This window comes from Gouania willdenowi, chromosome 15, assembly GCF_900634775.1.
Source record: "Gouania willdenowi chromosome 15, fGouWil2.1, whole genome shotgun sequence".
Taxonomy (NCBI): domain Eukaryota; kingdom Metazoa; phylum Chordata; class Actinopteri; order Blenniiformes; family Gobiesocidae; genus Gouania; species Gouania willdenowi.
In genome coordinates this window covers 9,579,354-9,593,870 of record NC_041058.1, presented here as the reverse complement: position 1 = coordinate 9,593,870, position 14,517 = coordinate 9,579,354, and the positions used below count along the sequence as shown (strand labels likewise).

The window sequence follows — 14,517 nt, the reverse complement described above, 5'->3', positions numbered from 1 at the left end:
TACAACTAAGTCATACATAAGATGCTCAAATACAAGTAAAAAGTAGCTTAATTATATAGAACTCAAAGTAAAAGTTACTTTGAGGTTTATTTTTATAAAAGTTGCCACGGTTCCCTTGCGTACAGTAAACATCTGGCACAATTGGAACTTAAAGTATTTTCCACAAAGGCATCTGTATAAAATGAAAGGTTTGTCAAAATGTTAAATTGTTTTTTTAGATAAAATAACACCAATGATTTCAATTCAAAATGAAATAATTTTCAGGCTCTAATAATAGCTACATTTATGAACTCTAAGTTATAAATGAATTTAGATGAAATTTTCAGGAAATGTTGATAATGGGACAAGGAACAGATGATTCAATTTTGGTGATGCTATGGATAACCAAAAATTTGAAAATACCACTTGTGGAAATCATAATATGGGTGGATGTGCCTGCTCCTTTAAGTGCAGTGGCTTATGGGTAATGTAGTAGTGGTAGGAAAGTGCGTACTGTACTCTTTAATCACAATATGGGTGGAAATTAGCTACTTGGCTACTTACCGCGCATATTTTGGTAATCCAGAAAGAACATCACCAAAATGTAATCACCTGTTCCTTGTGCCATTATCAACATTTCCTGAAAATTTCATCCAAATCTGTTAATAATGCGCGGTGACTTATGGGTAATGTAGTAGTGGTTGGGAAGTGTGTGCTGTACTCTTTAAATCACAATATGGGTGGAAATAGGTTACTCATGGGTGTAGAAATATAACAAATTATTTTAGTTATTTTAAAATGTACTTAAATACAAGTAAAATTACTGATTTAGAAATATACTAAAAAATAAGTACAAGTACCCGTGAAAGCAACTCAATTATAGTAACGTGAGTACATGTAATGCGTCACTTTTACCTCTTTCACCACAGGTTTCATAACTTTTTACAGAATCAGTTGTAATGGTATTTGTTAGAAAAAGCATGCATTGAGAGACTGGATGAACTGGAAGTGGAGGTGAATTGTTGCACTGAACCTGAAACAGGAGCTGGAGAGAGAGCGTGAGCGTGAGAGGTCACTGGAAGCACGCCACCTGTAGGGCTACGGAGGTGAGCGGCACACTCAATGAACATGCTCAGCCGGAAAAAGCACATCTCACTCCCTCCAGCGTGGTGCCCTAACAAGCGCTGGGACACCCTTAAGCTGGATATGGAATCTGTTAAGCCACTGACTCGTGTAACCTAAGAGGCATTTAGAGAAAAGTTGCTGGAATCAATACGAGGAGGAGATCAGAGTCTGCATTGAACAATAAAGAATCCATGAAGAACATTTTTTGACAAAATTCATAAAAAAAATCTATGTAGAGCAGTGGTGGGTAAGCGCTGCGTGGGGTCCCATGTTCAACATGACAATGTAAAGTGTTCTTCAAAATGTGGACAAAAATGTCATTTGTAGATGGGAATCAGTGGCCTGAAACTCGAAATACGAGGCACTCTGAGGCGTAACACAGTGTATGTTTTGGTTAATTGAAAAGCAGGGAAAATATGGAGATTATTCATATATTTTAGCACCAAAAAAACAGCAGTGTCCTCGTATAGGTGCTCTTATTTTGAAAAGAACAACTTCCGGGCTCACCATAATAATGAAAAACTGGCGTTGTTTTTCTGTCTTCTGGTATTCCTGTTTTTGGTTTTTTAGAAGAAAAAAATTGAAAATCAACTGATTTTTAAATGTTTGTTTATCCCTTCTTGACCCTGATGAAGAAATATGCCTTGAATTTCAATTTTTGTTTTCCAATTTAAAAAAAATAATAAAATGAAAAAAAAAAACACTTGTTTTTTGTTTTTGGATTTCCTTTTCTGAACGGTAAATTCAATGACCAAAACATACACTGACCTAATATCCTTTATTTAATACAAGTTTGTCAGGTTGACGCATTAACTCACTGAGTCTTCATCAGGACATGATTAAAGCAGGTAAAAACAGGTGCTTATGTGCTGGGCGAGGGAGATCATGTGACCATCATGTGACCAAAAGACATCAAAAAAACATACATAGACAAGCAAGCATTGAACAATAAAGATATTGTTAAAGGCTGTTTTAAAGATAGGTTCATCTATTTCATAATACTAACATATTATATAAAGATTATCATTGTACCCACAAAGCTCATCAAGTACTTCATAGTAATGCATTATTTTTATCATTATAATATTTTTTATATACATTATCACTGTAGATTAAGTAGCTCATGAAAAAACTCATATCAATATATTATATGTATCATTCTAAAAATATTTTATACAGTACATCACTGTAGATGAAATAGCTCATCAAATAGTTCCTATTAATGTATGATATTCATAAATATAAAAAGATTGCATACAGTATATCATGGTAGATTAAATAACTTATCAAATAATTCCTATTACTGTATTATATTCATCGTTATAATATTTTTATATATATTTGTAGATTAAGTAGCTCATCAAATAGTTCCTATTAATACATTTAATGCATCATTCTAAAAATATTTTTATACAGTATATCACTGTAGATTAAATATCTCATCAAATAGTTCCTATTAATGTATTATATTTATCATTATAATTCAGGTTATACACATCATTGTAGCTCATATTAATATATTACATGCATCATAATAAGATTGTTATATATATATATATATATATATATATATATATATATATATAATTGTAAATTAAATAAGCCATCACAAGGGGACATAAGAAAAAACAACACACATCCAAAGAATGCCTATAATTATGATAGACCTAAGACCAGAGTGAACCAAGAATATAAAAATCTATATAGTAAAAATATGGAAACTAACCTGTAAACTCTGATCTTCTTCAAGTATGGACCTAAACTGGGGCTTATTCCAGCTCATCCACAGGGTGGGGTTTCTGGCCATGCACGTGGCAAAAGGCTTAAAGCCCTCCTGCAAACCACACACACTGAAGTACTTCAAAGAGTCTTCATGATGGCCCAGGTTTAATCTTCCTACTTGGTTTACTCCAACACTGACCACAGGCAGCAGCCCTTGAAATAGAAAGAGGATCTTTTATTCTTTAATTCTCATCAAATGGGGCCGATTAAGTCTTATAATATTAACGCATTGAAAAACATAAACAGTGTATACTGTGTCAGTATGTGAGAGACCAGACACGGACCGTCTTTGATATCAAATTCTTTGGCAGCCACTTCTGATCCTCTGTCATTAAACAGCACCTCTCCGTTGAGCGTGACCATCATAGTGCGTTCAGTCAAGTCAGCCAAGCACCCCAGTATATCTCCTCTAGCCCACACACGTCCCACAGGCTCACCGCCTTGATGGTACCACTGAGCCTGGAACCACACAAGATTAAAGACAAAGAAGAGGGAGAAGATGAAGAGAATAAAACCAGTCTTCGTATTGAAGGAGGAGTGAGGCTACTTGTGTACATCACCATACTTACAGTAGACGGTTAAAGAACCACAAAATTCTACCAAATTAAACAGATTCATTATTGTAAGGTACTTGTTATGTTATATGTATTGTTACTGTTATATACCAGTGTTTTTCGACCTTGGGGTCGTGATTAGAGGTCGACCAATATATGGACTTTTTTCAAGATCGGCCATCGGCTGATTTTTTTTCTATTTATCACTTTAGAGTAGTAAAGGAAAAAAGAAACAAAAATAATAATAATAATAATAATAATAATAATAATAATAATAATAATAATAATAATGATAATAGCATGTGCATGTACATAGTAGAGGTAGAAGCCAATAGACTTACAAATAAAAAGCCAATATAATAGGATAAGGATATTTGATCAGGCACCCATGTGGGCAGCTGCAGCCACAATTGTCTTTCATAATCAATGTGCTTTAAAAAAAAGTATATTAGCCTCAAATATCAGCTTCCAAAATCGGCTTTAGATAACAGCCATCGGCTGATTTTTTTTAATTTTTTTTTAAAATCGGTATCTGCATCGGCCTTTGAAAATCCCATATCGGTCGACCTCTAGTCGTGACCCCATGTGGAGTCACCAGGAATATAAATCAGGTCGCCTGAAATGTCTAGTATTTGATAAAACATTACTGATTAAAATTATGTTTTTTTATATATACCGTAATTGTTAAATATAATTATTATTATTTCATTATTCTTTACCACACACAATCTCAAACAAAAATATTTTTAACTTTCACTTTCTCAAATACAAATCAAGTTGAAATAAAATCCAGTATAAAAATATTGAAAATAAATGTCTCTGGCCAGAGAATTGCGATACAAAAATGGGGTCGCGACCCAAAAAAGGTTGGCAACCACTGTTTTTATACGCATCACATACTCAAACACAGAGCAAAGGACATTGTTTAAAAACATAAGAAGGAATAAAAAAGTTTAGATATTGAATTGCAAAAAATATTCGAAAATACAACAACAGGTTTTTTTTTGTTTATTTTTGTTTTTTTAACAGTTTTCTTTCCTAACATCAAAGTCAAAATAAAAAAAATAAATATTTAAACCAGATTTTGATTAAAAAAAATAAAGTATGCTAAAATCAAATAAAACTTCCATCAAATATTTTACATTTGATCAACATTTATATATATATATATATATATATATATATATATATATATATATATATATATATATATATATATACATATATATATAATAAATACCAATACCAATAAAAGTACCAAAATGTAATCATATGATATTGAACTTACACTATAGCAAAAAGTTAAAGACTACAGTCTCACCTCAGAACCATCGTAGACGAAAGCCTGACCATCTGAGCCCAGCTCTTTCTCCGCTGTACACCCAGGCCGGGCCCATCCTACTCTCATAGAACCTGCTGTCAGTATTTCATATTCAAAATACCACTTCCCTTTGGTCACTGCATACGATTTATCTGGTCTGAACATTCTGCACTTCTCTGCAGAGAGGACGCATGGCTTTGATAAGGCAGCTGAAAATCAAGAAAACAGATATAGTTGCTGATTCTTTAAGCTTTGCTCATTTAAAATTATGAGTTTTTATTATATAAGGCTCACAAACATTACATATTAATCAAACACAGTAATATCACTTTGTGCTGCCAACTCTATGCAGGGTGAGAGTAAAATAAGTGTGTTAGCTAAACAGTAGATCATTTGCTTGGAGACATACTGTGTTCCTGGTGCAGGGGCTCCAGGTTGTATCCGTACGCTAATAAAGTGCAGACAGCCTCTCTGACTCCCTCTCTGCCCATGTGCCTGGTCCTTTCATCCAGAAGACTGTAAGGCACAAGGTACGGGCTGCTCTTTGCTTTTACATCCTAAAGTAAAGAAGCACACATCAAAACGTGCACTTCTGTATTTGGTCAATTAGATGAGTTTAGATTGCAATCAGGCGTGGACTGGGACAAAAATTCAGCCCTGGCATTTTCTGTCCAGATCAGCCCACTACATTATCAGAGGACAACATGTAGAAGCCGTTATTAAGTCAGTGATGCTCAACATGAGGCTTGTTGTGTTTTAATTTCAATTATTATTAAATTATTATAAAACCATAAAAAGGGGAAACTTTTTAAACCACTTTTTACTCATTTCCTTTTGCAACTTCCTTTGTCCCATGTTTGCCCCTTTTCAAAAACTTCTAAAACTTTTTTCAGAGTTTTGCCTCCTTTTGCCAAATTTTACCCCTTTTTCCAATTTTTTGGTCCATTTTTGCAAGTTTATTTTGATACTTTTATACAATTTTTGTCCTTTCTTGAATTTTTTTGGCCACTTTTCATCCAAATAAGCTAACTTTTACCCAATAAACACCACTTTTTCTTTTTTTTTTTACTCCATTTTGCCTCTTTTTGTTTCACATTTTTGCCCTTTTTACTATTGTTTCCCCCATTTTGCTCATTAAAGCTACCCTTTGCCATTAACTACCACCTGGTTCCTCTTTATTTGCTAATTTATGGACACTCCAGACTGCTTTTGGCCCATTGTAGTCACTTAATACTCGTTTCTTGCCTCGTTTTTGACACTTTTGGACCATTTTTGGCCATCTGTTACTATGTCTGCCTCCACTCGCTCTTCAAAAAAAAAAGTAGCGGACCGGACCTTCCCGCTTCAGGTTGACGGGTCACCGGGACTATGCCCAGTACGTCAGAGGGCCAGTCCACCCCTGATTATAAGGACATTATAATGTTCATCTCTCCTTCTTCTTTTTAATATATGTTGGCAATGTTAATATAACATCAAAGATGTCCTCTCAAACCTGCTGGGCTCCATACGTCCATCCCTGTTTGATTCTGTCTTTGGCCCAAACGTTGTGCTCATTCTCAGCAAGAATGTCAACCACCTGCTCGTGATCTGAACCCAGAGAAACCCTGTTCACATCCACTGGAGCTGGTCTGTAGCCACTGGGCTGCTTGTATCTGCGACTGGGCACGATAAACAAATGTCAAGTTTTATAACTTTACCTCAATGAAGGGTTTCAAAAGGGGTTAAAGCATACGTGGAGTTTGTGGTCAAAAGTTTTCATTACGGTTTTCCCAAATTCATTAAAAAAAATAAAATTCTTAATATAATGTACATAATGTACAAATATTTTAAGTGCCATAAAACGCAGTGACTGTACAAAATATATATGTATTCATGTATTGTTCTTTTAAAAATATTTATTGGCGCAGAAAGTGCAAATGAAGCAGAAAGCGTTAAATGATGCGTTGACGCAAATGTTTGTAGTCAACATTATTAATTATGTTACTACTCATTTTTGCATTATTGTATATGTTACACACATTGTGGTTGGTACGAATCTCGAGACAATCTATATATTTAATTTTATTTAACTCCCCCTGTTAATAATTTCAAACTCCACCTATGGTTTAAAATTATTACTGGTTGTTAAATCAATTTCAACAATTATCCAGCTATATTATACTTAGAGGGACGTCTGATGTTTTTTAGTTCTTCCTCAGCGTGATCATCCGTTAAACCGATGTGGAACCCGAGAGCAAGGAGACACCTACAATAGAAACACACTTATTAATAGTTCAATCAATATTTGAATTATTTTCCAACAAGAGGCAAACATTTCACCTCAGTGTGTCCTGAGCCAACTGAAGCTTTTGGTTTCTTTCCGGTTCAGGCAGTTTGGAAAACTCCACCAGACAGGGCTCGACCTTTTCCACCTCATCTCTCACCTATTCAAAGGACATATTATTGTACATTTTTGACATCATAGATCACCTAATGACCAAATAATTGCACGCACTTCACCATGTACCCATCCGTGGTCAAGCCGATCATTCACCCAGATGTCATGAATATTCTCTGCTATTTTTGCACATATTTTTTCAAGCTGTTGGGGTAAAACCACCTGAAAATGTGATACGTAAAGAGTACATAGATAAGCAAACCTTTGTGACGTGTGTAAATCTTGTAAAATGACTGTAGGAATTAAAACGGTTTGATCTTGATTACCTTTGTGATGTCTATCGGTGTAGGTGTGAAGGTATAAGGCTGGACTGGCACTGAGGGGCCAAAAAGTTTCAGCCGGCTGTCTCCACAATCCATGACATATTTGTGACATGGCTCGACTTTCAGTTTAACTTTGGGGAGCAGAGCTTCGGAGCATGAAGCAAAGCCAGCCGGAGGCAGAAAGTGAAACTCTCCATGCCTTCCCCCAAACAGAAAACGAACCCTGGAAAATGGTGGCAATTACTGCTTTGTAGACCTTAAAGAGCGAAAAGTGTGACTTAATAACACAAACTCCAAGTAAAAAATTGTCTCAGTGATTGTGTTCATACCTCTTAGTAACAGATTTTGGAAAAATCCTGGAGCAAAGTTTTTATTTAGCATATTTTTTTGCGTTAGGAAGAGACAGAAACACATTCAGACATAACATTAAAATAATGCACTCACTTGACTCCAGCAGAGAAGCTGACGACAGGGTGAAGAAGACCATTGACATTGAAGTTCTCTAACATTCCCTGCACAGGTTGTCCATTAACGCGGAATGAGATGCAGGGAACTGAGAGGTCAAGACAGCAGCTGACCACGTCTCCGTTTCTCAGCAGGTGAGGGAATGGAGTGCTGACCCTTCGGCCCACACACCCTGAGATTCAGACACAGTTCTTAGAAGATTCTCTCAAAATAGAGACATGATAAAAGTGTCATCGGAAGCCGTACTTTTAATGGACTAAGAAGTTATTTTAGTGATCGTCTGGTGATTCCTAAATGTTCCACGGAACGTCTAAGGAAGTCTTTGATTCCGGCAGCACTCTGTTATTTTTATGTTTGTTCTGTGGAAGCTCAAAATCATGTCAATAGCATTTAACAGCAAATGCTTGTTTTTAGTCCTGTCTTTTAATATACAGTATGTTGTGTTGTATTGTTTTAATCTTGTAGCACTTTGAAATGTAATATCAAACGTAAAGTGCATTGCCTTATTATTATTATTATTATTATTATTATTATTATTATTATTATTATTATTATTTTATCCATTTCTTTTAAATATTTTATTTGTATGTACTTTTAACGTCATGTTGTGGACTGTGTGTATAAACCGTGCAACTTGTTGGCAAATGAGTTTCCTCATTGGGAATTAATAAAGTTTCTCTAATGTGTGTAAAGTCATACATCATTTTGGTATTTTATAAGTCAGCTCAAACATATTAATGCAGTGAAGTGTTTGTACAAACATTTTTTTTTTCATTTTTTTCATTTTTTTTTTACGCTTGCTGAAAAAAAACAAATAAGCATCAACAGTAAATTAAAATATCAAACTAAAAACTTTGTTTGGTTTTTTTGTTTGTTTTTTTTTAATTTTTTTTTATCAGCTTTAATAAATTATCCACATTTGACTTTCATAACATTACTAAACAGTGCTATGGAATGTGGATCAAACATTTACTATATAGTGATTGATCACCCATCCTATTTCTTCATTTTTTGCCAAAATTATACATTTCTTAATTAATCTTTTTTGGGGGGTTTACAACTTTTTGACTACTTGGGTTCCTCACAAGGAAAAAAGACAGGGAAATACATTTTTCAACCTTTTATTAAAATACTTCCCTATGTCCTCACCTGACCAGAGGTGAAGTCCATCAAAGCCATAGGAGCAAAGGTCGTCTCCCACTCCATTGCCCCCCCATCCCTCTCCTCCTGTGGGCCGAGGTTGGTAACCTTCGTAGCAAGCCCAGCCGACACGCAAGTGTGTGGGCTCATACGTGAGAAAATGTTCCACTTCATCCACAACCAACTCGTAATACCACCGACGAGGTTGGGCTGACTTGTCCCCAGGAGCAAGGAAGATGTTGGGCCTCATGCTATGAATAGTTCATATGAGAAGAAATCCAAAGACAAAATGAGAAGAGGCTTGTAGAGAAAAATGAGCTAAACAGTCACGCAATGCTAGATATAAGTGAACTTTATCAAAATCCAAAATCCTCTACTGCAGTGGTTCTCAACCTTTTCAGCTTGCAACCCCCAAAATAATGGTTCCCAAAACCGGGGACCCCCACTGTACCTGAAGGTGGATGAACACAGACATAAACATTGAAGAACAGTCATGTGGAGACAGGGACATATATAAGGGGGAATAAAGGGGAGAGATTTTTGGGGCCCATCCATAAAGTTAGTAAAATGATGATCCATTGTTCTATGAATCTGTGATAAACACATTTATTTACTTATCTGAATAAAATCCACTGTTATCCAGGAAGTTTATTATTGTTTGCACCATAGTATTGAGTTGTAAAAGTCAAAAAAGTGGTGAAATGGCATTTAAAAAAACACAGAAATTGGTTAAAAGTTGTAAATGAGAGCTGCCAAAAAACGGACAGAAAAAGTGTTCAAAGTGTCAATATTGGATCAATTTATTTAATCGTGAGTGTAGTTAAATTGATAAAAATAAGCATGAAATATGGTGAAAAGAGGTCAAAATGATAGGTCAATATATGTGACATTAGGTGGAAAAAGTGGTGAAAAGGGTTTATAAGTCCCAAACATGTCTTGAAAGTGAAAAAAATGTGCAGAAAAGGCATTGAAATTTGATCGAGAAGTGGAAGAAATGGGAGTAATGTAGCAAAACGCATCAACAAGAAAAAAACATGGCAAGAAAAAGTGATGAAAATAGGTTAAAATATGGCTTATTAGTGTAGTTGCAAAAAAAGGGTAAAAATAAGAACAAAAGGAGCTCAAATTTTCTTAGTTTCTTGAAGGCATCTGGCGACCCCCTCCCAGTGTCTCATAACCCCAAATGGGGTCCTGACTCCAAGGTTGAGAACCCCTGCTCTACTGTACTATAGAGTCTTGAATCATTACTGCTGTATCCTTTACCAAACACTGTTTAACCAGTTTGTTTGTACTTCCTGATGCTGCCACTTCCCCTGTAATAAATACATGAATAAATAGCCTTCATTTGGTTGACAAATGAATATATTTATTTCCATCCACATAGAAACACTTACTTATGCTTCTTGGAATCTTGTATTTCAAAAGAAGAGCATTAGCTAAAGGCTAACACTAGTAATCAACATTAACATCTATTTTTGTTAACCATTATGCGCATGCCCATTATCGACAGTCGGACAAATTTTACAAACAGTAGGCTTAATTTTAACTACACCGACACTAAGAGAGAGACAAAAATGTCACGGAATACATTTTTTAAAGCGCCTTTTACTAACTATAATCGGGCCAATAATATCACGTGAACACAAACCACCAAAATCTGTCAAAATCTACCGTGTTTCAGCAACTATATATATATATATATATATATATATATATTGTTTTTGTGCAAGATTTGATAGAAGATAAGTAATAGAAAGAGCCAAGAACATTGAACCTCTGACAGCATTGTCCCAAATGTGGCCCGAAAACAAGGAAACCATAACTTCATGAGATCAGAAAGGGAATGAAAGCAGATGTTCTAATAAAGCACTTAGTCGGACACGAGGTGAACCTGATGGAACGAGACGCGGCTTTGGGAGAAAGCTTGGGCGAAAGGTTGAGCAGGTGTGAAGAATATGGAACTAAACAAGCTATAAGACCTGAGGAATTAAATGGGCTGCTGATAGTGGACAGTGTGATAAAAGAAGGCAGCTTGTGATAGAAGGAAGGGGGATGGGGGGGTGGGGCGGTTCAAGAAGGGAGAAAAACAAGCTTTAAGAAAAGGGGGAAAAATAGCGAGGAAATGGAAACTGCCCAAAGGATCAGACTGCATGGGCCGAGACTAGAAAAATAAAAAAATATACGTAGAAGAACCAAAAAGTGAACACCTGAAACAGCAACATTTCTATTAGATGAAGACATTTGTTCTGTAACATCAACTTTAGCTGTCTGATTTCTTCAGACAAGTGCTGCCTCCACAAATAGACACACTGAAGGGAAAGAAGTGTCATAAATAATAGGATCAACACAGACGATGATGCTGTGCTATGATCTATGGCTTTGCAGATGGAAATTGAAATGTAAGAGCAAACAGAATATATAGAGAACACTTTTATTCTCAATCATCCTATAATTCTCCTTCTGTTTTTGGATTGGTGCAAATTGCAGGTTAAAGTCTTCGTACAGGCATCCAGCAACAAAATCACACTTGTATCAGAGAATATATGGAAAATAACAGAAAATCACAGATGAAACTGTAACTCCTGAGACATAGTCAATATATTTATTAATCCTACCTGGTAACCAGGTTCACCACACGTGTTTGAAGCAACAAATCTCTGTGTGGCAGGAGGCTGTCACAGATGAGATTTTGATTGGACCGCACTGCAACGCCATGACACACACAAACAGAGCTCAGCACCTCCAGCACCTGCAACAGAAGAGATTAAAAAAAATGCAATACATATTGAAAAAGGATATCAAGAGTAGGACACCTTGAGGGTAACAAGGGGGGGGAAACATTTTACATGTATTTGACAAAAAAAAAACTGTGTACATTTTCATGAAATAAACAAGTTATAAAACTCTCATTACTCTCAACCAGGGTTGAGGTAAATTACATTTTCTGATTTCAATTACCCATGTTCAATTACAATTCGATTACGATTACAGTCACCAGCATTTTCTCCAATTACAATTTATCATTAGAAATTCAACTACAATTATGTTCTCAATTACTAAAGTTATATTACAATTAATTCATCACAATTACTGAGCCTAAAATGAATAACCAAATAAAAGTTTACCTTGTGTTAGCATCTCTTATGATAACGGGTCTTAAATCAGCTGTAAAATACACTAAAAACAAATATCTATTATCGAATTGATTTCCTATCTATTGGTTTCCTTGTTAGGCTTCCTAATCAATGAAAATATAGGTTTTAATATTTTTTGATGCGGGCATCTATGCCTTTTTTGACTCATTTTTTGACTCTTATTTTTTAATAAGTAAAATTAAATCGATGAAACATATGAACTGTATATAAAACTGTAACATGCGTTCAATTATAATTGACAATCTTTTTTTAGAATTTTCACGGCAATTAAAGTAAATTACCTAAACTCAACTACAGTTTAATTATGATTATGACAGCAACATTTTTTTTTTTAATTACAATTATAATGATCAATTATGTGATTACAATTATAATTGTGCCCAACCCTGCTCTCAACAGCAGCCTACCTTGTGGCTACGCCCTTGCTTGTCAAGAAAGGTGATGATAGACTGAATGTGTCGATCTTTGATGACATTGAGTGCTTCGGGACTTTCCACAAGTACACAGTGTAGAACTTCGAGGACTCCTGCGCAAGAAGATTTCACCAAATATCAATTGAATGACACTTTTTTTTTTTCTTTTTACAATGACTTGATCTTTTCTCACTGTCCCAGTGAAACCAACTAACCTGCAGAAGCCTCCATCTTATCCAGCCTGCTGATCAGCCAGTCTAGAGAGCTTGAGAAATGTGCACAGTTTGCACGGTTTCCCCTGATCAAAGCAGCTACAAGAGTCCAAATAACAACAGAGAAGCTTTACTGAGTCCATTTATTTTTATTTCTTATCCACTTGTATCCAGTGGGTGTTGGTGAAAGAACTGTATTGATCAATATCGACCTAATAAACAAGGTAATTCTCACCCAGGAGCAAATATAGATAGTTGAGGATGTCCTCCCAGTTTTCTCCTGGGTCAGAATCAGCAAAATGAGAAGCACCGGTAAACTGGTGAAGATGGTCAATACAATCCAGGACCAAGTCTATCACACCCTTTAAAGATAATAGCATGTTATTCTTGAACCAATGAACATGTGTTCATTTTGTGTTTTTTTTTTTTTTTTTTTTCAGAAGATTTACCTCCTCTTGAAACATGTTCTGTCGATTCCGCAGCGTTTTGACGATGTTCTGCTTTGCTTCATGGCTCAGCTCGTCCACTGGAGGCTGGAAGTATCTGATTAAATCTTGCAGACTACATGTCATCATCTTCATCGGCAGGTTGACAGATACAGGGTTTCCATCCTGATTAAATCCGTCCATTTTCCTATTGTGAGGATGACTTTCATTATGATTTCATCAATGAATGACGAATTGAATCTATCATGCTCCCTTTGAATCTCTATTCATTTGTCACTTTTTTTTTTTGGTCATGGATTTTCCTTCACCAAAAAACTGAACAGACATTGAGAATCTACAGTGAGAAATCTACAATAATTATAGGCCCTAGATTGATTGGCAGCAATCAATATTTTTCTCCTTTTCAAGAGATCACATGGTCTGATTTTCACTCCCCTCTTTCTTTATTATTAAAACCCTCCTTACAGTCACACATATATACATATGTTCCTATTGTATCCTAGTTCCCGTCACAGCTATTTGATAAACTTGCTCTCTTAGTAATCAACCTTATGAAGTGAGAAAAGACCAGAACAGCACTCCGGATCAGTCTGGCTGTGTGAGATTCTTCCTTCTGAGATCGAGACAGTGTCAGTCCATCATCCATGTGACCCTCGCTGTGCAAAATAGCCTAAAAAAACACAACCGTTGCTTTCATTTTAGTCCGATTTCTCTTGCTGTAGCAGGTGAGCATACGACCATTGGCCAGCATTACACCTGGGACGTTTCAGCAATGATTAGACTGGAGTGGAGATTGTGATCTATTACCTCTCGCGGTGAAGCTCCCATGCGAGATTTTGCATTAGCTGCTTGGTAGGTTAACCATAATCCTGAGTCGACATGTTGAACATAGCAAACGGAGTCACCATACTTTATCTCTGGGAGTCCAGTGCCATCACCATGGAATTTTGAGCCAGTGTTAAGTTTTTCCTAAAAAGAAAAAGTAAAAACCAAGACAGTAGATTGTTGGTAAAAAAAAAAATCTTATTTAAAAGGGACTCTGTAATGTGTGTGTTCTGACCTTTGATACTTGGAAACAGAAGGATGTTGTGCTAATGTCAGCCTTGTCTCGATCAACTAGATGGAGGCCTTTGTTTTCACTGAGACCGAGGTACCTTCCGGTGGTCACATGACGTAGCCTGAATGGCTGCCCCCACGATGTATGCATGCCACTCCAGCTACAAAA

At 35.8% G+C, this 14,517-nt stretch overlaps 1 protein-coding gene across 1 annotated transcript in view; it reads right to left on the bottom strand.

Annotated features, from left to right (window-relative positions):
- The window catches only part of ryr2b (ryanodine receptor 2b (cardiac)), a 77,174-nt gene that overhangs the window by 53,631 nt on the left and 9,026 nt on the right, over positions 1-14,517 (bottom strand). Inside the window, exons 10-29 of the mRNA XM_028467936.1 lie at positions 14,353-14,509; positions 14,100-14,261; positions 13,841-13,962; positions 13,296-13,479; positions 13,082-13,208; positions 12,850-12,945; positions 12,629-12,747; positions 11,682-11,815; positions 9,076-9,317; positions 7,906-8,098; positions 7,465-7,684; positions 7,256-7,360; positions 7,081-7,184; positions 6,923-7,006; positions 6,254-6,413; positions 5,171-5,318; positions 4,762-4,970; positions 3,171-3,345; positions 2,831-3,039; positions 1,065-1,217 (exon numbers count right to left, since the gene is read on the bottom strand). Of these exons, the coding sequence (XP_028323737.1) occupies positions 1,065-1,217; positions 2,831-3,039; positions 3,171-3,345; positions 4,762-4,970; positions 5,171-5,318; positions 6,254-6,413; positions 6,923-7,006; positions 7,081-7,184; positions 7,256-7,360; positions 7,465-7,684; positions 7,906-8,098; positions 9,076-9,317; positions 11,682-11,815; positions 12,629-12,747; positions 12,850-12,945; positions 13,082-13,208; positions 13,296-13,479; positions 13,841-13,962; positions 14,100-14,261; positions 14,353-14,509 (3,103 nt within the window). The remainder of the gene's footprint in view (positions 1-1,064; positions 1,218-2,830; positions 3,040-3,170; positions 3,346-4,761; positions 4,971-5,170; positions 5,319-6,253; positions 6,414-6,922; positions 7,007-7,080; positions 7,185-7,255; positions 7,361-7,464; positions 7,685-7,905; positions 8,099-9,075; positions 9,318-11,681; positions 11,816-12,628; positions 12,748-12,849; positions 12,946-13,081; positions 13,209-13,295; positions 13,480-13,840; positions 13,963-14,099; positions 14,262-14,352; positions 14,510-14,517) is intronic.